The sequence below is a fragment of the Terrapene carolina genome, unplaced genomic scaffold (assembly GCF_002925995.2).
Source record: "Terrapene carolina triunguis isolate 2854851 unplaced genomic scaffold, T_m_triunguis-2.0 Scaffold131, whole genome shotgun sequence".
NCBI classification, from domain to species: Eukaryota; Metazoa; Chordata; order Testudines; family Emydidae; genus Terrapene; species Terrapene triunguis.
In genome coordinates this window covers 20,800,047-20,825,141 of record NW_020664482.1, presented here as the reverse complement: position 1 = coordinate 20,825,141, position 25,095 = coordinate 20,800,047, and the positions used below count along the sequence as shown (strand labels likewise).

General features: G+C 43.6%; 1 protein-coding gene across 1 annotated transcript in view; it reads left to right on the top strand.

The window, feature by feature from the left end:
• LOC112119274 (vascular endothelial growth factor receptor kdr-like) overlaps positions 1-24,017 on the top strand; it is a 179,295-nt gene extending 155,278 nt beyond the window's left edge. The window contains exons 26-30 of the mRNA XM_026652934.1: positions 243-348; positions 2,468-2,592; positions 4,756-4,834; positions 8,376-8,476; positions 18,409-24,017. Of these exons, the coding sequence (XP_026508719.1) occupies positions 243-348; positions 2,468-2,592; positions 4,756-4,834; positions 8,376-8,476; positions 18,409-18,613 (616 nt within the window). The 3' untranslated portion in view covers positions 18,614-24,017. The remainder of the gene's footprint in view (positions 1-242; positions 349-2,467; positions 2,593-4,755; positions 4,835-8,375; positions 8,477-18,408) is intronic.
• The last annotated feature ends 1,078 nt before the right edge of the window (positions 24,018-25,095 follow it).

Here is a 25,095-nt window from a genome sequence, read left to right as displayed (position 1 = left end):
CTGCGACTCAAAGTGAAACTAGCTCAGCGTAAACAACGTAGAGAATTGATTGAAACACAAGCATGGAGTGAAAAGACATGACTGGGGGTGTAATGCAGTGCTTCTGAAATTTGATTTGTCACCTCCATTGGGGGTATCAGGTGGGAAGTCATTTAGATGAGGATGGAGACAAGCAGCAGCACAAAGAAATGGTTTGGAAACGCAGACTGACGTTCTCTTAAAGTCCATGTGTTTTTCCATAGCTACCAGACTATGCTGGATTGTTGGCATGGAGTTGCCACAGAGCGGCCCACCTTCACAGAGCTGGTTGAGCGCTTAGGAGACCTCCTCCAGGCAAACGTGGAACAGGTACAGCTGTGCGGCTGGTTTGTCGCATGTGTGCAGAGATGATATCCCAGGGTTAAGCAACAATATAAGACATGACTTCACATCACCGCAAAGAACACAGTGAAAATGGCTATTGGTGTGAGGGTAGGAGTGGAAAATGCTACATATTCAAAGGGGATTTTGGTTAGAAAATGAGATGTTTATCCATCCACAACGAGCAGAAACTTACAGTATATTAATTAAAAAAAGGCTCAGTTGCCCCCTAGAGGAACAATAGCTCATTATCTCACAAAACATTTTAATTAGTTTTCAACACTGAAAACTGCCAGTAGCATAGTTCTCTTCCTACAATTGGTCTGAACTCTCTCTCTCTCTCTCTCTCTCTCCCTCCCCTTTTTCTCTGTATTTAAGCTCATTGTTACTTTTAGGAACTTCAAAATGAAGCCATTTAAGGCTCAAAGAGTCAATTACATAATTGTCAATTTCATACTAGTTAGATCAACTTTTTTCTCTCCATTTTAAAAAACCCCAACACCTCAGTTATGTAACTGTCAATTCCATTATAAGAAGAAATCAAGCTCTTTCCCCGGCCCCTTCCCTTTTGGAAACTAATACATCAGTGAAGCTAAATTGAAAGACACTTGTTTTGCAATGTGCAAAAGCCAGGAAGAGTTTGTGAGCCTTATGCTGCAAGCAAAGGAAATTAAAGAGAACTCAGGAATCGTGATAAGGGACCAGGCAGTTAATTACGCCTCAGAATTAAAATCAAGGGAAGAGAATTTTGATAAATGGGTTTAAGACGACAAGGAGCCACTTCTACAGATAATTGTAATAATTAGCACTTGCTGCTGAGAATTCATAGCTTACTTAGGTAGGTGCTGAATTATATTAAGGATGCAGTGGCAACTGTTGTAATGAAAGCACAGGAAATAAAGTGGTTTAAGGCTGCAATAATAAGGAATGGCTGTCATTAGCTGCAACTGCTCAATTGGAACAGAAGCTCATGGGCTATAAATAGGCATTACTCATTTCAAATTCCCAGCTCTGCTATAGCCTCACATGCTGTCTGGCTCTGTGTCTCTCCTTTCCCACACATAAACATGGGGCTTTAACATGGATTTGGGTATTTTGAGTCCCATTACACTGAGCCCATGGAAATCACCAAAGATGCCAAAACATTGAAAATGTCATTGAGTGCCTAACTGAGAGAACCCATAAGAACATAAGAACGGCCATACTGGGTCAGACCAAAGGTCCATCTAGCCCAGTATCCTGTCTTCCGACAGTGGCCAATGCCAGGTGCCCCAGAGGGAATGAACAGAACAGCTAATCATCAAGTGATCCATCCCCCGTTGCCCATTCCCAGCCTCTGGCAAACGGAGGCTAGGGACACCATTCCTGCCCATCCTGGCTAATAGCCATTGATGGACCTCTCCTCTATGAACTTATCTAGTTCTTTTTTGAGTGCCCAACTTAACTGAGGCTGATTGGGGCATGATAATAAATAATACTAGTAGAAAATAATTGGCTGCAGGTTTGTCCTTGATGCAATAGGAGAGCCCTGTAAAGCCAGCTGCTTTCAAATGGATATGAACATCTTGGTGTCCCCCATGCCAGAGATCACTCAATGATGCTGCATGCTCAAAATGTTTAGTTTTCCTAGCTGACGCATGAGCACCAGAAGCAGAGCTGTTGTTGCCATGAGAGAAGCTTGAAAAAGATGGCCTAGAATGCGGGGGCACCTGGAGGTCTTGCACTTTGCTGCCATGATTGATGAAGCAACGGAGTGCTAGTGCTCAGATGCCTCCAAGGGAGGATCTACACAAAGAGCAACCAGGACTGGAATTTTCATCCATTCTTCTTAGTGGATCTCCCCAAAATGAAAGATTTGCCTTGTGGAAAGACAACAGGATAGTGAATGTTGAGCAAAGCCCTTAACGCTGGATTTAGTGTATTGCAAAGAACTTCATGACTGCCTTAAAGAAATAATCAAAAATAAAACAAATAGCTACATGGCTTTCATAGTGCACAGCCCTGCTTGGAAAATGGTTCCAGTAGAGCTTGATAGCCATTAATGTCCAGGACATCAGCAGGAAGAACTGATCCTTACTGGCTTCTCTTTCTTCTGTTAATTATTTAGGATGGTAAAGACTATATTCCACTGAACATCACATTATGCCTTGATGGAGAATCTAACCCAAAGACCTGCCCAGTGGAAGAAAACTTGAGCAATTGCATTAATCGCTGGAGTGCATTGGGAATAGGGTAAGGAAAATGCTTTCTTATTTTGGTTTCAAGTCAAGAATCTAAACAATTAAGACAGTCAAAGCTGGGAAGTAGTTTAAGCCTGCATGTAAGGGCATGAATCACAATAGTTTGGTATATGTGTTGTCTTCTCTGCCTACCAGCATTTATGGAGTGGAATGGGTCTGCTGATGGTTCCTGGGTTCAGTCAGCACTAGGCTAGGGGCAGGGCTTTCCCTGGTTGAGTGCTCTTGGCTATGAAACCCTCTCCCAGGGGTCAGCACCACCATGTTGCATGACAGTCACTTGACAAAATTACCAGACTTAGTGATGGACATTGGCGGGGAGTGGGAGGGGGCTCCGGGCTGAGGCAGGGGGTTGGAGTGTGGGAAGGGGTACAGACTCTGGGCTGAGGGTATGGGTTCTGAGGTGGGGCCAGAAATGAGTGGTTCAGGGTGCAGGAGAAGGCTCTGGGTTGGAGCAGGGGGTTGGGATGCAAGGGGATAAGGGCTCTGGCTGGGGGTGCAGGATTTGGGGGTGCAGGAGGGGGCTCCGGGCTGGGGCTGAAGGGTTCAGAGTGTGGGAGGGGGCTCCGGGCTGGGACACAGGGTTGGAGTGTGGGGGCATGTGAGGGCTCCAGCTGTGGGTGCAGGCTCTGGGGTGGGGCTGGGGATGAGGGTTTTGGGGTGCAGGAGGGTGCTCCGGGCTGGGATCGAGGAGTTCAGAGGGCGGGAGGGGGATTGGGGTTGGGGCAGGCTCCAGGCGGCGCTTACTTCAAGCAGCTCCTGGAAGCAGCGGCATGTCCCCCCTCCGGCTTCTACGCGGAGGTGCGGCCAGGCGGCTCTGTACACTGCTCCATCCGCAGGCGCCACCCCCATAGCTCCCATTGACTGTGGTTCCCGGCCAATGGGCCGGGAGCCGCAGAGTCAGCGCTGGAGGTGAGGGGGGTGACTGAGGCAGCATGCAGAGCCACCTGGCCGCGTCTCCACCAGCAACAGCAGGGATGGAGAGCCGCTTGCGGGGAGCCGCCTGAGGTGAGTGCCCCCCACGGACCTCAACATTTTTACCATGGACACTTGTGTCCATATACAGACACATTGCCGACCCCTGCTCCTTCCCCAAAGTGATTTGCCACACTGGCTGCCTTTAGGGCAGGCTATCAATCCCATGTGTTTTAGATGGACCATCCTCTCCTGAAGCTCCCACTCCTGTGATTTCAGTTTCAGTCCCCCACATGCTTGTATCAGTTGGCTTTGAACACTTTTCTGGGGAAGAGTAGTTTGCTTTGAGTGTCACTGAGTTTCCCTCTGTGCCTTACACCTTGGTCCCATCTCGAGATGGGCCAAGGAAGCTGTGCATTGGGTTGTGCAGAAACAAAGCCAGGGATAGTTGGATCCAGCCTCTCTTTTATCTAAACCACCAAGGTTTGGGGGAATTATAATAACACTTTGCAAAGCTTCCAGTTCTGGCCCTGCTCTCATTCTGCTTTAATAAATATTAGGCCCGATTGGCTCTCTAATTGGTTTTCAATGTTTTGTATTTAGATGGGTTAAATAAAAATATAATCTAGGAATTGGATAGCGGCTTTAGAAGCCCCTGTCCTGTTGGATGCAGAATGGCTAGGACTGGCTGCATTCTGTGTGTGGAGGAGACAGACAGCTGGCATGCCTTGCTGGGTGCTGTGGAAGTGCACACAGGAGTGGCAACTGCTACAGACTTAAGGTGGTGCAGCTTGCGCTCCCACCAGCATTGACCATGGTCTGCCATCCGTATAGAAAGGGAAAGATCAGGAAAGGGAGGGGACATGTATACATCCCTGTCCTGTCCTTTGTGATGGCTGCTAATGATGGTGGTGTATGGCCATATGACTTTCGCCTGGTAGGCCAAGAGAATCCAGAACCCTTATCCTGTAATTTAAAATACTATGGGTTGTCTGAAGTCCTGGTAGTGTAGATTTTGTCAGCAGCTCCAGGGTGGGGGTCTCATTTTATAACTCATATATGGATGCTGCTTGTCAGGGCCCTATTCACTGGTTGCAAGATGTAGAAGAAAATCTGATGAAGAAACCTCCCTTTGGGTCAGGGACATTGTTTGAGCTACAGAGCCCGGTCAGCAGCCATTTGGGAAAGAAGGAAAGTTATCATGAATGGTTGCGCACTGATCGCTCCCCCTTCTCCTTTCCAGTAATAACAGTAAGAAGAGACCGCTGAGTGTGAAGACATTTGATGAGGTGCCAGTGGAGAAGCAGAAAATGATGAATGAGGTAAGCGAGGTGAACATTTCCCCTTCCAGCAGCTTTGCAGGCCTGCTGTCATCAGGGCCAGAAAGAGTTTCTGGAGCATGTGTGTGCTTCATTCTGGGAGAGGGGACAGAAACCCCAAGGGGGATTTGGCCCTGGAGCCAGGAGAGCGAATGGGATCCTGCACTTTCTTTCATGAAGCAGTTCAAATGAAGGCTAAAAGCATGATTATTTCAGCTCTGCTCAGTGCCAGGAACTTCATGTGGCCTCTTCTGGGGTCACAATGATAAAGCATCTAGTTGTCTCTCTTCTCCTTCCGTATAAAATAACTCAGGAGCTACTTTTGTAGTTCAGCTCCTTGTGAACTTCAGTATCATCTCTCCCCATGCTTCCTGCCTTAAAGCCAGAGCCACTGGCACCATGGGGCAGCCCCTGGCTGCTCAAAAACTCCACAGCAAGAAGCCCTCAGGAGACCGTCTGACTGAGGGAGAGAGTGAACACCCACAGGCTGTGGAGCAAGTAAAGGTCAGGGAGGATGCACACATTTTTGTCTCACCCTATGGCCCATATGCTCTCCCAGGCAAGGAGTGCTCTCACGCTCGCTTGCTTTCCCCAGCCTGCATGGTCCCCTGTGCAGGGAGTTTCTTCTCCAATTGATGAATATATCTCTGCTAGGAAGGGTGAGGTGTCCAACTACAGTTAATCCTAGAAAGCAGATCTCTAGTCCATCTTCTTGCCAGTGCAGAACTGTTGCCTGTTATTTCCTATTCCTTTGCCATATTCAGTTTCTAGACCTCCATCCCTATTCCACAGTCTTAGGGATCCGTAGGGTAAGAATTCCCGCTAGCTGCTGTATGCTCCCTCTTCAGGGATAGAGCTCTGTCTCCCTGTATCACACAAGTACTTTCACTGGACAGACAGCTATCACAAATAGGTGACCAACTGCCTGCATCTGCATCCCTCTTCCAAAGATCTCCTCATGAGGGGCATTTCTAAAATCAGTACATATTTGGTGGTAATATTTTTCCTACATACAGGAAAGAGGGTGACATTATAATAATGGCAGAATTAAAGTGGTATTGCAGTGGGTATCTTAGATAAGTATAGCCCTTGTGTCATCCGCTTTACTACTGAGTGCACAAGGATTTGTGCCAGTATATTAAATGCCAAAGGAATTAATACTGATTAGGTCAGTATTTCAAATAGTTCAAAGTACACAACCACACCTGTCCTGCAATAGTGCTTGTTATTTGTAGTTTTTTTATTAGTTTTCTTGTAGTCATTTAAAGATACTTTGAAAGCAGCAATTCAGATAAATACACCTCTACCCCAATATAACACAAATTCGGATATAACGCAGTAAAGCAGTGCTCCTGGGGGGCGGGGCTGCGCGCTCCAGTGGATCAAAGCAAGTTCGATATAACGCGGTTTCACCTATAATGCGGTAAGATTTTTTGGCTCCCAAGGACAGCGTTATATCGAGATAGAGGTGTATGTGGTTGAGAAATAAATTATGGGGTCACTTATTGTTAAAACATAAACCTGGGGTGAAATCCTTGCCACTGATTTCAGTGGGGCTGGAATTATAGTTAAAAAAAAAACAAAAAAAAGCACATTTTCTGACTTGTGTTACTACCCCCTGAGAACATCTGATTTTCTGTTCACTCTTTATGCCACTTGTTCACTTTTCCACTTGACCCAGACTGCATGCTGAAATAAGACTGCTCACAGTTTCATTCCTATTTCTAGTTAGTTTTCCTTTTTGGTTCTGGTGCACAGCACAGCTGCTGTTGATGCCACTTTCCAGCACTGAAGGGGAGTATTTAAGTTGTAAAGGATTCCCCCCCCCCCCAAAAAAAACTGTTTTCATTTAAAATTTGTATAGTTATTTTGAACAGGGACCATGTCTACCTGTCAATTTGTGCTGCACCTAGCGTGATGGCAAACTAGCCATATTCATGGCCTCTAGACATAAGCTTAGTGCAGATAATAAAAATTAATAATAATTAACAATCATAGCTTTTGAATCAGAGCCTCCTCCCTCTTATTTTAACACCACTTTATCTTTTAGACCTAAACTTCACAACTCTGCAGGACAGATGAAAGATTTTTTTTGTCCACTTGAGTACAAAGAAGGAGCCCTGCAAGATATGTTTACTGTGCCATATTCCTTGCAAGGAGTTTGTGTGGTCTAATCTGGTACCACACTTATGTTTTCTTTAGTTCAGTAAGAAGTGTTTCTAATAGGGAGAGCAATTCTAGAAGATATTTAAGATAGTGTTTAACTCAGGAGACCTATAAATGGATGTGCACTTTATAAACCTTCATTCAGATTTCAGCTCCACAATCTAGAAGGTACCCCTACATCATTAATAACAGATTTCAAGTTTAAAATGGCAAAAAGCTTCTTGTTGTGATATGTGTATGTAGAATTTCTCTTTAAAATACCAAAAAAACAAAATAAGAGAGAAGAATCGTCAGTTATGTTTGCTTTCTTTTATTTGACACAGTCTTCCCTCACTATTAATGTCTTTCTGTCTGTATACATTATTTGAGCCCTGTGCATATCATTGAATTTTATGGCCTTTTGAAAAATGATCAATAACATTTTTAACTCTATAAAAACAAGGCAAATTTTTAAAGACTAAACAAAAAGTACCAAGGGGCCCAGATGGCTAAGCGGAATGGTAACAAAGGCCCCAATTTAGCAAAGCACACAAACCTGGGCTTAACTTCCAAATCAGTGAGCGTTATGGAAGAGCTGAAAGTTGTGTGTATTTTTAAATGCTTTTGTGCATAGAGGTGAGTTTTTAAAGTACGTGTGCCAGTGCTTTTGCTGAATGGGGGCCATAATACAGATCGTTAGCACTGTAGGTTGTTGATTTGAGTCCAACCCGCCTTGGCAAATGCCCATCTGAAGACTCTTTGGTGCTTTGTGTGGAATGAGTTGGTAGGGTCTCACTCCAGCTCCTAGTACACTAGTGTGAACCTAAAAAAAAATAATAATAATCACCACTACAAATGGCTTCCTTGTCGGCAGTCAGTGCCTGAGAGGCCAGTAACTGAACTGGCCTTGGAGCCTCAACCCCACCTAGTGGTAGGGTGACCAGATGTCCCAATTTTATAGGGACAGTCCCGATAGTTGGGTCTTTGTCTTATATAGATGCCTATTACTCCCCACTCCCTGTCCCGATTTTTCACACTTGCTATCTGGTCACCCTACCTAGTGGTGGCCTCTCCAGGGATGAGGGAACCTTGCACTGCTCCTGCCTGGGCTTTACCTGCTCTGTGGACAAATGAGGGAATTCAGCCTGTAGGACTGAGAGTCTGGCCCCTATCACAACACAAAAAATGCTTCAGAAGAGTAAGTGAGAGAAGGATAGATTCCAGCTGGAACTTGGTGTTTGAACTGGCCCCTTTGCTCTTCCTTCTCTGGTGGCTTTAATTGCTGCCCAGTACAAATTCTCCATCACGCTTTTTCCCCCTTGCTGTGAATCCAAGAGAGCTGCAGCGCTGTCCTTTTCAGTTACCATGTTACTGATGTCCTGTTCCTTTCGCTGTACAGGAGAGCGAGTCAGATAGCGGGATGGTGCTGACATCTGATGAGATGAAAAGCCTGAAGAGGCTGGAAATCCGCTCCTGGCCTTATGGGATTATGGCTCTAGCGTGAGTACTTTGGCAACATTTCTTTGGAGTCAGTGTCCTGTCCAGAAAAGGTTGTAAAAAAAAGTTTCTGATTCCAAATGGAACACTGTTAGTCTGCAGCACCAGCAGCTCTGCGCTTCATGATTACAACAGAAAGAGGATGGTTAATACATTTCAAAATGAAGAGGCACAATTCAGTTTTGGTCACAGCATAGAGAAAAGAGGTACCAGTTTGCATATAAAACACAATCCCAGACTTCTGAAAGGAAGGCTGTTCCTCTAGATGGGTTTCATACATGTGTTTCTCTGCACACAGTGTGAACATTAATTAGTCTGATAAAGCACTAAAACCAATTTCATCAACCTCAGCGCAGGATGCACCACCAAACAAATTAACTCTTTTTCCAAAGGAGAAGCTGCCTCATGCTTTTGAATCATCATATTCAAAGAGGGGTCAGACTTTCAAATAAAGTTGGCTTGTTTCAGGGTCTAACCTGTAAGACCCACAAATTTGGTGCAAGTGGCAAACATAGCGAATAGTATTTCTGCTACAGAGTTCTTCAAAAGCATCTATGGGAAGGATCTCATTCTCTGTTCAGTTAGTTAGGAATTTACAATAAATTTCAACCAAACTGCTTGGAGTTTTCTGTAAGACCTATCACCGTAGTATCTAACACAGCTAGAACCCTATTGACTCGGCTTCTCCCTGTTAAATTCAACACGGCTTTTCCACAATGGTATTTTCTACAATTCCCCACAGAACACAGTTGACCTTCTTTGTGAGGTGTGGTATATTGGGAGAAGTTTGCACTGCTTCTGTATAGCGTTAGCAGGCTCATTTCAGAGCGTGCACAGTCAGAGCGCAACAGTCAGTACTTGAGAGGGACTACTGACTTGCTCCTGACAGCCAGAGAGGAAGGATGACGGAAGCTTGCCTTGGCTTTTCACACTTCCGCTCCATGAATTTCCAGTTATCGTTTGGGGGAGTAGACTCAGTCTGTGGTATGTGATAAAAGTTACAGAGCAGGCTCATGTTATCCTTGCTGAACTGATGTAAGCTTTCAAATTCCACTTGTCCTGCAGGAAAGGAACTCAGTGTGTTCAGCAGAATTCATTCTGCAGGACGGTGGGAGAATTAAGGACCCAGTATTGTACCTAAAAGGGGACAGCAGGCATCCTTACAAAGTTCTTTGTCTACATGCACACTAGGGGTGGGTGCACTGATTCAAATAAAACACCTTCTCTCCCCTGATGATATTTGCCCATTTTTTAGAATCATATCTGAATGAAACTTTTTTGTTTCTGAGATTCAGAAGTGTTCAGATGAGTAGCTGGTGGATTTTTCTTTCCTGCCCCTTCAGGTTTTCAGCAGGCATCAGAAGCACCAAATTCCCACATGCCAGGCTGCTCTCTAATGGCATTGCCATTCAGAAGCAGACACACTAGATACCCCAGGAGTGAGTTTGTTCTTGTGAGATTTCCAGCCCAGCTCTGTAGAGGTTCAAGCCTCAAATAAAACTTCTGAACTGGACACGGGACCAGATCCTGAGTTAGTGTCAATTGGTTTAATTCCATTGACTTCATTTAATATATGCTCCAATTAAATATCTCCCAGCTGGAAATCTGGTCTTCTAAATCCATATCTTTTTTGGTATTCTATTCATAACTGTACACCAGGTACTTCCTGTGCCAGCCAGTCCACACATGGGCATTTGAATAGAAATCTAATCTAGAGCCAAGGCCTGCAGCAAGCAGCATCCATCCCCACCTCATTCTCAGCAATCTCATGGCGGACAGAGGAGTGTTTGTCCTTGGCCTGTTTTTCCATTCAGTTCACCGCAGCTGAGAAGACCCTTTTGCCAGACTCTTTTTTTTTTAAACCATCTTACAGAATCTCTGTGGCCCAAGTGATACATTCATTTAGATATTAATTATGGAAGGTCTTGGCATCCTTTCATTTCAGGACATGTCATCCCTTGATCTCACACGCCCGTAACTTGAAAAACATCCCTGAGAAGCACTTGTAATATTCTCCAAATGGCTTGGAGAGGTCAGAGAAGAGTGTTAGTTTAGCAGGGGAGATAATGTCACCCTTGTTAATTGTGTATCTCTCTCTATCAAAAACATTTACCCTGGACCCATTTCAAACAGTCATCCTCTTCTTACCCACAAGCTTTCAAAGGCTTAGCATGTTTTCTAAACCAGGGTGGCTGCGTTTATTATTTTTCGCCGAAATCTCACTGTTTATTTGTCTTGCATTCGCTTGCTCCGTCAAGTTGAAAAGTTGGCAACACTACTTGCTGGTGTCAAGAGTTTACTGAGGCTGAATCTGATACCTTGGGCCTGGGAATCCTGTTAGACAAGTAATAACTATTTCTGAAGTCAGAAGCATTTTACATTGGCTTTATGAGAGCAAAAGAGGGACTGTATCTAAATCAGCATTCGAGGAAGTGTGGGACATAACGATGAGGATAGAGTGTCAGGTTTCATCTTGTAACATTAACGTGCCAGCACCAAGCACTGCTTTAAAAATCTCCTGGAGACTCTTTAATCAAGTTATTATTAAGATCTATAGCAGGCTTGGCTTTTGCTTCGGTGTGGGGTTTGTTTGGGGTTTTTTTTTTTTGTCTGATCTAATTATGCTCGGTTGCTCTGAAACAATTATTCAGGCTAATCTTGGCTGAGCACCCTGACACCACCCGACTGGGTCTCAGCTGATGTGCTGCAGGCGCCGAGAGGCAGCGTCCAGCTCACGTCACTGAGGGCTGTGCCTTTGCCCGAGCCGGACTGGGTCTAAGGCAATCTCAGTGCACAGGATTCAAACCAAACAATCGCGCTTGGCAGCATCTGGCGTTCCTGTTCAGATATGATGTGTCTGGGGAAAGACTGTAGGAAAAGGTGACCCTTAGGCCACATCTACACTACAGGCTAGGGATGTGATTCCCAGCTCGCGTAGACATAGTCACACTAGCTCAATGAGAACTAGCTTGAGTATGAATAGTCGTGTAGCCTTGGTAGCACAGGCGGCAGCAGCACAGCTTAGCTGGGCTGAGGACAAACCCTCCCGAACCCTGTGGGTACATAGTTGGCATGGCTAAGACACCACTGCTGTCACCCATGCTACCATGGCTACACTACTGTATATACTCAGGCTAGCTCTCGTCGAGTATGGCTACCTGACCTGGGAATCACACCCATAACTTGTAGTGTAGATGTAGCCTTAGAGAGACAGCTGCACAACTAAGGTTTTCATATACAGCCCTGGGATCTTCCATGCTCTGCGGTCACTACTCACCCAGAGAAAGTGGCTCAGAAGGGTCGGTCAGAATTCCTATTGCTACATCCTGTTTTCAGGTGAATAGAGGTGGGAGATAAGGTTGTTCCAGGCTGATGTATATGATTACAGCTGAAGACTTTTCTTTTAGTTACTAGTACATATGTTCTTGGGGGCAGTGACTATACCTATCTCTATGTTTGTACAGCACCTAGCACAAGGACCCAGACTAGGACTATCCAAAATTTTCAGCACTCAGAATCAATGAAATTGTGGCTTAAGTAACTTGTCCAAGGTCACACAGTGATGCAGTGGCAAGAGTCCCTAGAACTAAGGTATTCTTAGTTCCTGTGCTCATTATGGTATGCTGCACTGCCTCTCAGCCCTCTATTCCTTGTGTTCAGTGGGAATTGACCATCTTGGGTGTGGAGGAATCTGTGCCAGAGCCTTTCATTTGGGTTGGCTGTATATTTGAGATGGTTGGGCCAAATTCATCACTGGCATAATCAGGTACAACTCCACTGACGCCAAAACAGCTGCAATCACTTATTCCAGTGGTGAATTGGTCCTTTTGTGGCTTCCTTTTAGCTTTGTTTTGCATTTGGTTATTGTCCAGCCTATAGATAGGTACCTTATGAATGTTTCAAAAGAATGAATTTTTGACCGTAACCCTTCAAGTTCCTCTGCCACTTGACCAGTGAGATATTGATCCTGCCAGAAGGAAAGCAGTATTGGATTTCTACTGCACAGTACTCACTGCAGATTCATCGAAGCAAATTCTGAATCAGACTCACAACTATTAGAGAAAAAACAACCTTAGTGATTAAAGCCTCTGGTATTTTTTCAATGAAATAATACCTACTATTACTCTGGAAAAGTGTCTCCATAAGTCCCTATAAAAGCTATCAGGAGGCTCTAGAGTTCACTTCTCATTATTATTACAAGATGTAAGCATCAGGCATAAATTGGTGGACTTGCCGCTGCACAGCTCAGTTGCGCATCTTTCCTTGAACAAGGCCTCTGATCACATTCAGGATTTTTAAGGGCCACAGAGGCCTACCTGATTAAGACTAGGTGTTTGGGTAGAGCAATGGGAGCAGCTCCACAGCACTGGGAAGGAGTGTCCTACCTCAAGCCCGGGGAGTCCTCACTTATTTAGAGCTCTGTTGTCTCCTGCCCCTAAGAAATACTCTTACAGTCATCACTCACGCATTCCTCACTGAGCTTTAGGCCATTAGAAACTGGCTGCCTCTTACAGAAAAATAAACAGCCCCAGTAATGGGCTTCCAGTTCTTGGGGTGTTTTAATAGTTATTTACCTTCAAGCCAGAATCAATGGTTCACAGAAGAGTGAGATGGAAGAGACCTATTAAGTCATCTAGTCCACTTCCCTGTAGCTAATGCAAGACTGTCCCCTATGGTATATTCTTCACAGCCTCCCCCGCCTCCCTGCCCAACCTAATACATTCACTGTTAGGAAACATTTCCTAATATTCAACTTAAATTTTCCTTTGCTTCATTTCATCCCACTACTTTCAAGGCCCATCTTCACCATGCCAGGAAACCCAGGTAGAATATAGTAAAAATCTGTAGTGTGGAGGGACCTAACCATATTTTAACCATGTCACATTACCAAGCTAAACTGGACTTGTCCAAGTCTTTTATCAAGTCATATGACCTAGTATTAACCCCGTTAAGCTCCCATCCTCTCTACAAATTTTAACTCTATTGTAATTGGGACAGGACACAAGTGTTTTGTAGCATGGTCTTCTGACAAGTTTCTACTAATAGAGTAGACAGGCCCGTAATTATACATACTTGGTCCAAACCTATCAGCTCCCTCTGTTGGTATTTACAATTTTCAAAGAGGGCTTAGGCACCAGGTATGGGCACTGTAGAAAGAAAGCCTGAAGGCAAAGACTTGTAGGTGATTAGCATGTCCCCCTGAGTCACTGGTTAGCCAAACTATATATTTGCTTTCTTCTAATCTTCCTTCATAAGTTAGTTCCTCCGGTGCCTTAATCATTTCTCAGAGGGGTAGCCGTGTTAGTCTGGATCTGTAAAAAGCCACAAAGAGTCCTGTGGCACCTTATAGACTAACAGATGTATTGGAGCATAAGCTTGCATCTGACAAAGTGGGTATTCACTCACAAAAGCTTATGCTCCAATACATCTGTTAGTCTATAAGGTGCCACGGGACTCTTTGTTTAATCATTTCTGTTGCTCTACACTTAAACCTCTCCAGTTTGTAGCCATCTTCCTCGTGCAGAGGAGCCCAGAACTGAGTGTGTAATGTGAGGTAGGCACAGTCTCACAAGTGTATCACATGGGTGTGAAGCAGGAGTTTCCCCAGCTAACACTGAATACAAACTTGCACCTGACAAAAGTGGCATTTTTCGTGTTTTGAGTGTGGAAATTGCAATGTTCAGATTTCCCGCCACCCCACCCCCCAAAATGTTACAAATTCCTGCAGGCACAAATTCAAGAATTTTTGCATTGGTCCCTGTATAAGATGTTACTGTCTTGGGCCAATTTCAAAATGTATTTTAGGTGAAACTCACCCTCCCCATACATATAATCCCCTGGACTTGATTGAGACATTCAGCATTATGAAGGGCATAGTGAAAACTAACTAGTCCCTTCTTTCTACTCTTTCCTTTCATATGAGAAGAGGTAATTTAAAAGTAAAGGTTAGTGAAGGCAGAATCAATAAAGGAAAATACTTCTTTAGGCAGCAGAAGGTCAACCTGTGGAATTCACTGAGGTAAATACTGTGGCTGGATTTTAACAGGATTAGGTCATTGTATGAGCCATTATTAACATTTGTACCTACGTAATACTATGGGTAATTAAATCTCATCATGCTTTGGGCCTTAAACTATTCACCTGTGTGGCTCAGGAAGGATTTTTCCCTCATATGCAACATTGCACAATTGACTAGGAGTGTAATTATAAGAGGGGTTTTGCTTTCCTCTGAAGCATTGGGTACTGGCCACTGCTGGAGGCAGGATGCCAGACTAGATGGACCAACTGTCTGATCCTATGTGGCAGTTTCTATGTAGCGAATGAGATTTCAAGGACAGTCAGAACAAGGAAGCTGCAGCCTACCACTACGATATATATTCCAAGCATATGTACGTTTCCCTGCTGCTGAGCAAGAAAAGACTATATTTGCTGACATTTCATTCTAGAGCATTAAAAGGTATAATGTAAAGACCTCTGGATTTTTTTAATTTAGGACATGCATTTTGCATGAAAGGAACATTTCTGAAAGTTAATTGCATTTCAATTTGCCATAGACAGTTAATCACAGAACTCACTTCGGATCAAACTCATCATCTCTCTGGCTTGGGAGCAAATATTAAATGTCACTGTTTAAGTCTCTCTTCAAACATCAGTGTGATTTAGGTGACAGACAGAGCCATTCCCAGAGCAGTCCCCTGCCCTAGAGGGGACAGAAACACAAGGAGACCACTTGGTGGAAGCCAACAAGGGTCTGAAAGTTTCTCATTGTGTGGCCAAACTAAACCCTAATAAAATTTCTTTTATCTGGCACTCCAAGGCACACAGGCCCAGGGCCAAGTTAAACAGATACTTTCGTGCTTCTCCTTGTCTCCACTGACAACTTTAATACCTGGCAAATTAAAAGCCAGAATGTCTGTGGAGTCAGCTGACAAGAGTCAACAGGGCTAGGTAATAAAAGAAAAGTACATAAATAAACAGTAGACCAGAGAGACAGTTCTGCCGCTTATTCCAGAGGGAGAATCTATCTAACGAGAGGGGATGGAAAAGCTGCCAAGTGTGTGGCATTTTGAAGAAATTCCCACTGGTGTTTTCCTCTGGACAATGAGAAAGAAGAGAATTTAGATTTTGATAATAAAAGACTGTCCCATTGCTGGTACTCTCAGGGTTATAGCTTATTTCAGTCACGAGAGGCAACCTAGTGAGTAGTGATCTGCGTTGCCATGCAAGGAATTTGGGTTCAACTCCTAGTCCAGATCTAAGAGGCTAGCACAGCAGAGTTTGCCTGCACAGTTTACTTCTCTGTACCCTGGAAGTCTCAGGACTGGAGTTTATTGAAGAGATGCAAGAAGCATCCTAGTGGTTATATTTCTGCATCAACGTGCAGGAATCATGGTTTCATTTTCCTGTCTTGGGTTTGAGCAGGAGGTACTGACATTTTGGGGAGGACAACCACATTGTACCAAAATAGGCCCTACTGTAAAATGGCGCATCTCCCATTGAAGTCGAAGGCAGTTGCACCTGTTCATATGATGGCTGAATTTGGCTCAACATCTCAAGTGCTACTGACTTAGAATGAATCCCTTCATAGATTGGCATATGCAAAGTATCATCCAACCCCCCCCCCCCCCGCCCCAAAACTCCCCAAACAATGGAGAATTACAGGACTGAATGACTCAAAAGTGACCATTATAAACTGGCTGGTGCACATACACATAAGACGATACATTACCTGAGCCAATACAATACACCAGACATGCCTGCCTCCACCTCTCCAGAACAATTAACATTTACAATGAAAACACCAATACTAATTCTACTAGCCAGGCTGGTGACATCTCCATTCCTCTAAGTTCCCTGTGAGGCAGCCGCCCAGCAGGTTACCAATTGCCAGCAGTTCAGCTGTCCCTCCTCCCACAGCCATGTTCTGCTCCTGCCCTCTGCCTTGGAGCTGCTCCTGGGTGCCTCCTGCTTGCTGTGCAGGGGGGGAGGGGAAGAGGGGTGCTAATGTCAGGATGTCCCCCGACCCTCTGCTCCTGCCCCCTGCTTACCACATCTCCATAGAGCAGGGCGGGGGGACACGACAGGGCTCAGGATGGAGGGAGCTTGCTGCCAGCAGCTGCTGTTTCAACTTGCTGATCTACTTAAAAAGGCGATGTACTTAGAGTGGCGGTCAGCATACTTAAAAGGGCAATGCGCATCTCTCTCTCACGCACACACAGGATGTGTCTTTCTGTCTGCCATGCTGTCTCCCCTCCCTCCATTTGTGCTGCCTTGTAGAGTGTGAGGCTACATTAACAACAATGTGTTAACCCTTGAGGGCTCAGCTGAGTGCCAGTTCATCATTTAGCAGTAAGGCATTCCCTGGGAAATATCCCACCCTCTTCCACCCTCTGACTTCACCACCACAACCAAGCTTCACAATCATCATAGCTGTGAACAGTATTAAATTGTTTGTTTAAAATGTATACTGTATATATATAAAAGACATATATATGTCTTTTGTCTGGTGAAAAAAATTTCCCTGGACCCTAACACACCCCCCCCCCCCGTTTACGTTAATCCTTATGGGGAAATTGGATTCGTTTAACATCATTTTGCTTAAAGTCGCATTTTTCAGGAACATAACTACAACGTTAAGTGAGGAGTTACTGTGTTTTCCTGTACACATGTATTTTCCTACTGTCTGAGCTCTATAGAATTGGTTGATTTTATACTCTCCCTAGCGTGTTTAGGAGTCATTTTGAAGTGAGACATGAGCAATGCCATGATCAGAGTCAGTTTGCGATTATGGATTATTGCATAGAGATTCAGATCAGTTAGTTATACAGTCCTAACAACAGTGGACAAGTTCAGAGAACCACCTCCAGATCTGGATCTTTATCACCACCATCTCTGAATTATCCAAATCTCCTCCACAGAGATGCTTTGAATTCCTCGGGTGGAAGATGCTATAGATGAGCAAAATATTATTTATGAGGTTGCATATAATTACCTTTTTTGGGTTCAAGTGGCCTCTCTTCAAAGCCACCATGTGATGGCATCTGATGAAGACTGGTCCACACTCCCCTTGGAGTTCTCCTAGTTCTACCAATAGGGGTTGCTATTTAGCAACATAAATTGTTTCTTTCCCCACACCATCACCTAGAGCAGTGGTTCTCAACCTGTGGCTTGGGAGCTGCTTGCAGCCCAATCAGCACAGAACTGTGGCCCAGGTGACAGCCTCAGGGCCATACAGCCCACATAACACATTGTGGGCCACATATGTGTATGGTTAATAGGTTGAGAACCACTGCTCTAGAGTAAAAGAAGGTAGCTGGGAATCAAACTAGGGTCTCTCGAATAGCACCAATTGCAGGACACCAGTTTGGGCATCATGCAACTTAGCTGAAAGACTGTTCTGTAGTTTTAAAAGGTTACAAAGTATGTGTGTGAGAGAGATTTGCCCTACACTGCATGTAAAGTGCACTCTTGCTCTCCACATTGTTATAAATCGAAGTGTCTCATAGATTATTCATTAATCCCAGTTTTTACTGTATTTAAAGAAAAACCATAGCTTAGGATTGTGCTTTCAAAATGTCACATTCCCTGAGCTGGTGTCAGAACAATGACAGGAGCATTTATAACCAAGATACATACAGTACATTGCAGGGTGGTTCGTGGTGAGCGAAAGAGACAGGGTATAAGGACTCCTAGGTATTATTCCCAGCCCTGCTATTGAATCTCTGAGCGACCTTGAGCAAGTCACAAACTCAGTCCCCCCCTCCATCTGTAAAATGGGGATAATAGTTACATGTCTGACAGGGGTGCTGTGAGGATCTGTTCAGTAATGCATTTTGAGATCCTGGAAAGACAGATACTAGGCCAATGACAGATAAGAGCAAAGCTTTATAAGGAAAGGATCTGAATATTAGATTGTTTGTCTTTGTTTTAAACAGGCAGCGAGCTGTCAGCAAGAGCAAAGAATCCATGTTATCAGAGCATGAGATTGTGAAATACCAGCCAGCAGTACAGATTGATGAAGACACCATGGACTTCACCCTGGAAGACTCAGTCCTCCTGCCCATGGATCCAAACCTGGAATGCCACAGCCCACCTCCTGACTACAACTCTGTCATCCATTATTCTGCCCCTCCAGTGTAATCAGCCCAGTTCGATCTTTGCACCTCTTTCAGCAATGCTGGATTCTCACATGCCTCCACCATTTGTACAGGCTGTTTAAAAGGACTAGGGTAAAAAGAGGAGAAGGAAACTGACAGGGTCCCTGCTATGAATGGAAACCCTTAAAGAGCAGCTACCTTAAAAGGTATATTTCAGCTTATCTAGCTAACATACCAGAATCAAAAATAGGAGCTGCAGCCCAAAATTGCCCCCACTCCTTACTCCCCCCGCTGGATTGCTCAGTGGCAATTGCAGATGTGCAAGGTATTTCAATCCCTTTTTGCTCATTCCATACGAGAGTCACAGAGAATCAAATCAAGTCAGGTGTGAAAACAGTATTGATTCTGCTGGCCATACGTAGACCCTGCAAGGATTATACGCTCAGATGCTGTCCGGAGATCAGTTAAGAACTGCAGCCCCAAACACTGATATGTGGATTTTGAAACCGTACATTATTTTAAAAACATGGGGATCTCATTGTCCCTCCCAAAATATATTTTAAATATCAAAATTATTTTGCTTATGGTTGGTATTCTAATGGTGTTTATAAATCTTCTAGGATCCCTCCTTAAAACCATATAACATACACAGAGCATGGGTACTCTGAGTACCTGTAGAAAGCCTGGATTCGGTTGCATTCTGGGCACACTACACAGCTCATCTATTTCCCCAGGTGTTTCCTTTGTGGGAACAACAATTTATTTTAGTGCATTATTTTATAATGATTGTTCAGCACCCTAGGTCTTTGGATAAGGACTTTATAAATTTAGATAAATAAATTTTCCTGTGTGTGTGTGTGTGTGTGTGTGTGTGTGTGTGTGTGCGCGCGCGCGCAACAATGCAGGCCATATGCCACTGGGACACCAACAGTTTAACATAATTATTCTGTTTAACTCCTGACACATATCTTTATAGAAAGCACTTCCCCTAGATTCCACTGCTGATGCCAAACACAGTTTGATTTTTGGAATACCAACCAACATCACACTAGGAGCAATCTGACATTTAGGTTTGTACTGCTGGGGCCCATGCAGCCTGACCAGCTTGCTATTGTGGTGTGTAATGCCCTAAGCGAGTAAGTCAAAGCTTTTCGCAGTCAGGCCTGGCTGGATCACGGATCTACACAGCTGAGAAATTCAAAGTGACCTGCCCCTCACCCCCCACATGCTATGTACAGCAGGAGAATTGTAGGTTTGCCAGCATGCACACCCATCTCCTCCTTGCAGCAACCTCACAAGTAAGCAAGTAATCCTTGTAATTGAATGCACTGTGAAGTAATCTCAGCTGACATTAAAAATTTAGGCAGGAGTAAAGCATCTAGGATATCAAGTCTAAAGCAAGGCTGAGAAAGATGCTCATTGACTGTCATGCCTGTAACCTCCTAAATTATAACCTGGGAAAAGGAGCTTTACATTAATTTTCTCCCTGGGGATTTTTCCAAGACCTAGGAAACCCCTCCATTTCCTTCCCAGGTCTGGCATTAGCAATTACCTCTTTCCTTCAGAGGACAGATCTTTTTAAATGATCACAAACCGAAAGAAGAAAAGGCACCTGGCAAACAATGTGAGCATCTTTCCCTAACTCCTCCAGCATAGTGAAAACAGACCAAATGCTCTCAGAAAATTAGAATCATTTTCAAATTACTAGGTAGACCTGATAACATTGAAATAAGCATGAAAGAAGACTCAGGTATTATCACAGGGGAAAACAAAACATCCCAAGCCCAGTGCCCTCTTAACTGTGAATGGTAAAACATTTGAAATGGGGGATCCTCAGATTGTAATCCCAGTTCTCTTTAGTTCCTGAATTAATCTGGAAAAAGCATGCAGGCTCCCATTTAAAAAAAGAGATCTGCAGTAATTCACAAGGATGAGTCCCCTTGTTCCTAGTTGACCTGCTGGGAAGTTGTGGTCTGTAATTGCTTTATTGTCATTTTTGCACTTCTTTGTATTGTAGTAACTATGTGTTAACTAGAGCTGGTCAAATAATGAGAGAAACCTATTGGGGAATAATTTATCTAAAGAGTGACAAAAAGCTCTTTTGATCAGTTGTTCAGTGAATATTAAATTGACCATCTATAGAGCTGGTCAAATAATAAAGCACTTGGTTTGCAGATAATTTATTCACAAGACAAATGGAAAAAATGTCTCCAATATATAACTCTGCTGGGTCTAGCATTAACAGTGTCAATGTGAGACAGTTTTTGCTGTTGTACCTTGCTCTTAAGCTTGTGAAAATTACAGTGTGTAAAAAACTTTTGCTTGCAAATTCTAAATATAAGGAGGCCTAGGGAAAAAATAACAGTTGCAAGTATATAAATGTGCTCTCCATTTTTAAAATAAAATTGGAAACACTGCTGTGCTAATTAGCTGCTTCCAAGAAAACTCAGCATCTTTTCCCTTCCCCTTTGTTCAGAACACAATTTGCAGAGGCTTTTATGAAACCAAAGGGATGCAGGGGTTGTGTTCTAAGTGGAACCAAGGGAGTGCCTTTATTTAAGGGGGCACTGCATCTAGAGTCTTATTATGGCTTTTAGCCAACATCCATCACGGTTGTTTTTATGTCACATGAGAACACAGAAATGCAGGCCTGGGCACTCTCCTTGAGATCTGCAAAATTATACCCATCTTAATCACTGGTTCCATGGATGGGTCTCTAAAAATTGAGGACCTCCCTGTGATTCAAGGATCAGGAGACATCTAGGGCTAGCCATGCCTGATGCCCAGTTCATCAGAACCAGGACAACCCCTTAATCCCTATCTGAGGGTGGGAGGGTTTGGTTCCTTTATGTCAGCGTCAAAGCACTTAAGAAGTGTCCTGAACAAAACTGCAAATGATCAAGGTTTGGACAAATGTGTTTCCAACTTTTATTTGAGTGGAAGTTTCTTTTCTTCTTCATGGTAAATGAAACCAGCTGAACTATTACCTGACAAGTATTATTCATGTATGTGTCTTGTATTTTATTTACTAATATTTTGTTTGTACTTTCCTCTCCTCCCTTAATTTAATTATTGTTCTTTCCTTACATTGGTGTATATAGTTTACCCAGTAGAGGCAAATATAGCAATTCCTCTATATGATTATGTTTGTAACATTTTAGTCAAGAGAGAGATGGAGATCCCCTGACGTAACAGAGTTAAGTATCTTTACTAAACATTTCACTAATGCTTGCGGGCCAGGCTTGGTTTACAGTACTCTCCCATTTCCAGTTTATAGTGACTCTCCTTTTGGCTGTTAGCATCTTTGGCTCTCCTTTATTCCCTTTGTTACGTAGCTTCAGTTAGAAAACAGGAAGTGAGAGGAATCTGGTGGGCTTGTAACATTCCTGCAGGTATCAGCAGTGCAGCTCAAGGTAAAAGGGAGGGATTTTCCCAGGTTCTAGTCTAACTCGAGGCTGATCTACTGGCAGGAGGAAGAGAGGAGGCCAAATTGCTAAGTGATGTAATGTTTGATTTTTCAGACTTCTCAGGGATTCCTATTTGACTCCAGAGGGCAGTTGGCTACCTGCCTTTCTAATCTGATTCAGTTTAATGACAACTGTTATTAATCAGTGTAAACCTGTTGGGCTTTTTATGGTGCTTTCCCCTTCTGTTTTTCCCTAGCAACCCCAAAGTATCAGGCAAAGGGACTCTGAGCATTCAGGGGCAAGGATCTCCCCTGATGAACCCTGGGGTGAGATAAGAGGCCAAGGATAAGGTACCTCATTGGGGTCCACAACCATCTTATTATTCTGGTGTTTCTTGACATCTATATTCCCTGGTTCCCCCTTTTCCTTACTATCCATGTATCTTAACACTTAATTTCATGGAAAGTGCAGATCATGTATAGCCTCCCTCCTGGCTTCTCCCAGTAGCTTCTTCTCTGCCTTTTGGCTAAGATCAAGTGTACAACTGGTTTCAGTCTGATATTGCCCAGGTATCCTGTACTTGCTGGGGATTGACTAGATAGCTAAACAGGTCTTCTTCTTTTTTCACCTTTAACTTTAACCTTTTCCCATCCTAAGACTTCCTACATTGGCTGTGGCTTTTTTATCTCTATCAGAAACTGTCCCGGTAGCATCTCCCTGAACAAAATATGTTTCTTCTCTTCTGGGTATTTAAATACCCAGCTTCTCCAGCAAGCTAAAATTTGGTGGATTTATAGCTGAAGTCTATTTGTCTCTCCTGTCTCCTTCAGACACTTAGATCACTCTTTGCCTCTTTCACTTTATCTTAACCAGCTGGAGGGCCCAAACTCAGACACTGGACCCATCTCCCCCTCCCCTGAGTGCCAGGGCACCTCCAATCAAAATGAAAATCTCATGTCTCAGGCCTTTCTCTGTAGTAGGCTCAAATGAGGACATTAAATCTAGACCCCTGTTAAATTTGGATCCATGCTGAGATCCAAATCTAAATATCTCCAAACGCCACAGTTTGGATCTCTCTCTAATGTGAACACTGCTCTTTCTTGCGACTCTGTTGGGCAGTTGTCTGGAGTCCTTCAAAAGGCCATGGCACTTTATCACTTCTTCTCTGCTTCCTGTGTATTGTGAAGAGTGTTCACTGGCACTTTACTCTGTAACCAGTTAGTCAAAAGCTTAAGACATAAATTTTCTCAATAACATTTCATCTTCAGCAGTGGCACTGTCTTGTCACATCCCATCTTACCTGGGAAGTGTTATCGGCTTTTAATACAATTACAAGGGTGTGGTCTTGATTAATGGTTTCTAGCTCCCAAGTCCCAACTGGGCAATCCCATGGAATAAAATGCCTCTGATGAAACATCATCAGCAAAATGTCCATAACAAGATAGGATGCTACAAAGCACAGGATCTGTAGGAGATGATGCAATTCTGAACTCAAACACAGGGCCTTCTTCTTAAAATTAATTGGAAGGAGAGAACAGGAGAGGAGGTATGAATTTCCCTTGTTCGACCACAGCTCTGGTTTGTTTGTACCAAGTGTTGTTTCCATATTGTGTAGAAGGACAAAAAGTCCCAGTTCCTGGCTGGACTGCAAGAGCTCACTGGCATGCCAACCAAATATGATGCCTTAAAAGATATGGTTACTCACGAAGACTAGCATGGAATGCAGGAACCAAAGAGTGTCTTTGCCCGCCTGATAATCCTGTTTCACAAGAGCCAGCCCAGCCTTATTATTCAATTCATTTTTCCTTAGACCTTGAGCTGTCAAAGCTGTTAATGAAAGCTGGGAAAGCCCAATAACTGTGGAGTTAAGGAAAATAAACTAAGCAAGTGCCATGGTATTACTCAAATCACTATGGAATGTCTGGGTGCCCTGTCCCTGTCTGGCTGAAGAATGTATGCACTGAAAACTCCGCTTTCTTACATAGTCGAAAATTGTATTGTATCTATTAACCAAAATAAAATGATTCTATATTTATACAGCCCGGGACTCCTTTGTGTCATCTGTTGTCTCGTGCGAAGTTGTCCTTGAATCATAATATAAATAAATAAAGCAACAGTGGTTTCAGAAGGTTTACAGGGAATGGAATTTGCATTAATTGCTTTATGGCCTTCAAAGGTTAGGACATAAACCTGCCACATTGTAACAGCTCAAAGATGTCTAACGGCCATATTTGCTTAAAAGATTCCTGATGCTGGGAAAATGCTTGGCCAGATTCTGATCTTAGTTACACTAGTGTAAATCCACAGATCTGACATGATCTCAGCACAGTGCGGTATAGACACTGGCAGCTGAAAACTACAGCTCATTAGACACGAAGGCTCTGGTCCTACAAACAAATCAATAGGACTATTCAAATGCTTAAAGTTAAGTCTTTGTGGGATTGAAGCTATGCCCCTCAATAAGAGCCCTAATTCACCAAAGCACTTAAGCACATGTTTAAACCTCACTGACTTCAATGGGACTGCAAGTTAAGTACAGGCTTAGGAGTTTTGCTGAACATGGCTGCAATGCTGTCTGCTCTTCAAGACTCAAATGTGTGACATTGGGCTGTGTGACAAAGAGCTCAAGTCAACGGCAGAACATGGTGGCATTTGGGGTTTCGTTAGACGTGGCTTAGCATTTCCCAAAGATGTTTTTCCCTTCATTTAAACAGCTGCTTTGCAAAAGAGATCTAATTCAAATAAATATTTTCTAATAAACATCAAAGACCCTCAAAAGTTGGCTCCCCAGCTGAACCGAAGTTGGACCGCTCTTTCCTGAATCTGGAACACCTAGCTTACAGAGGGGTTCTAAAATGTAGAAAAATAAGATGTGAAAATATATATATATAAATATTCAAGAAAAAGCTTCAAATGACATGAGGTCGTTTGCCTTGACATTTGGTAAGATTCCTCTAATCACAGCTTCCAATGTCTCCTGTCCGTTTTCAGTGGTATGGTTAACGATTGTTGGCTGAACTATCTTTGATAGCTTTTCGCTAAGGAACATCTGCCAGTGTCAGACAGACTGGCCGAGATTCATTTCTGTTTCTTTTTCCACACAAAGGATTTAATTAGA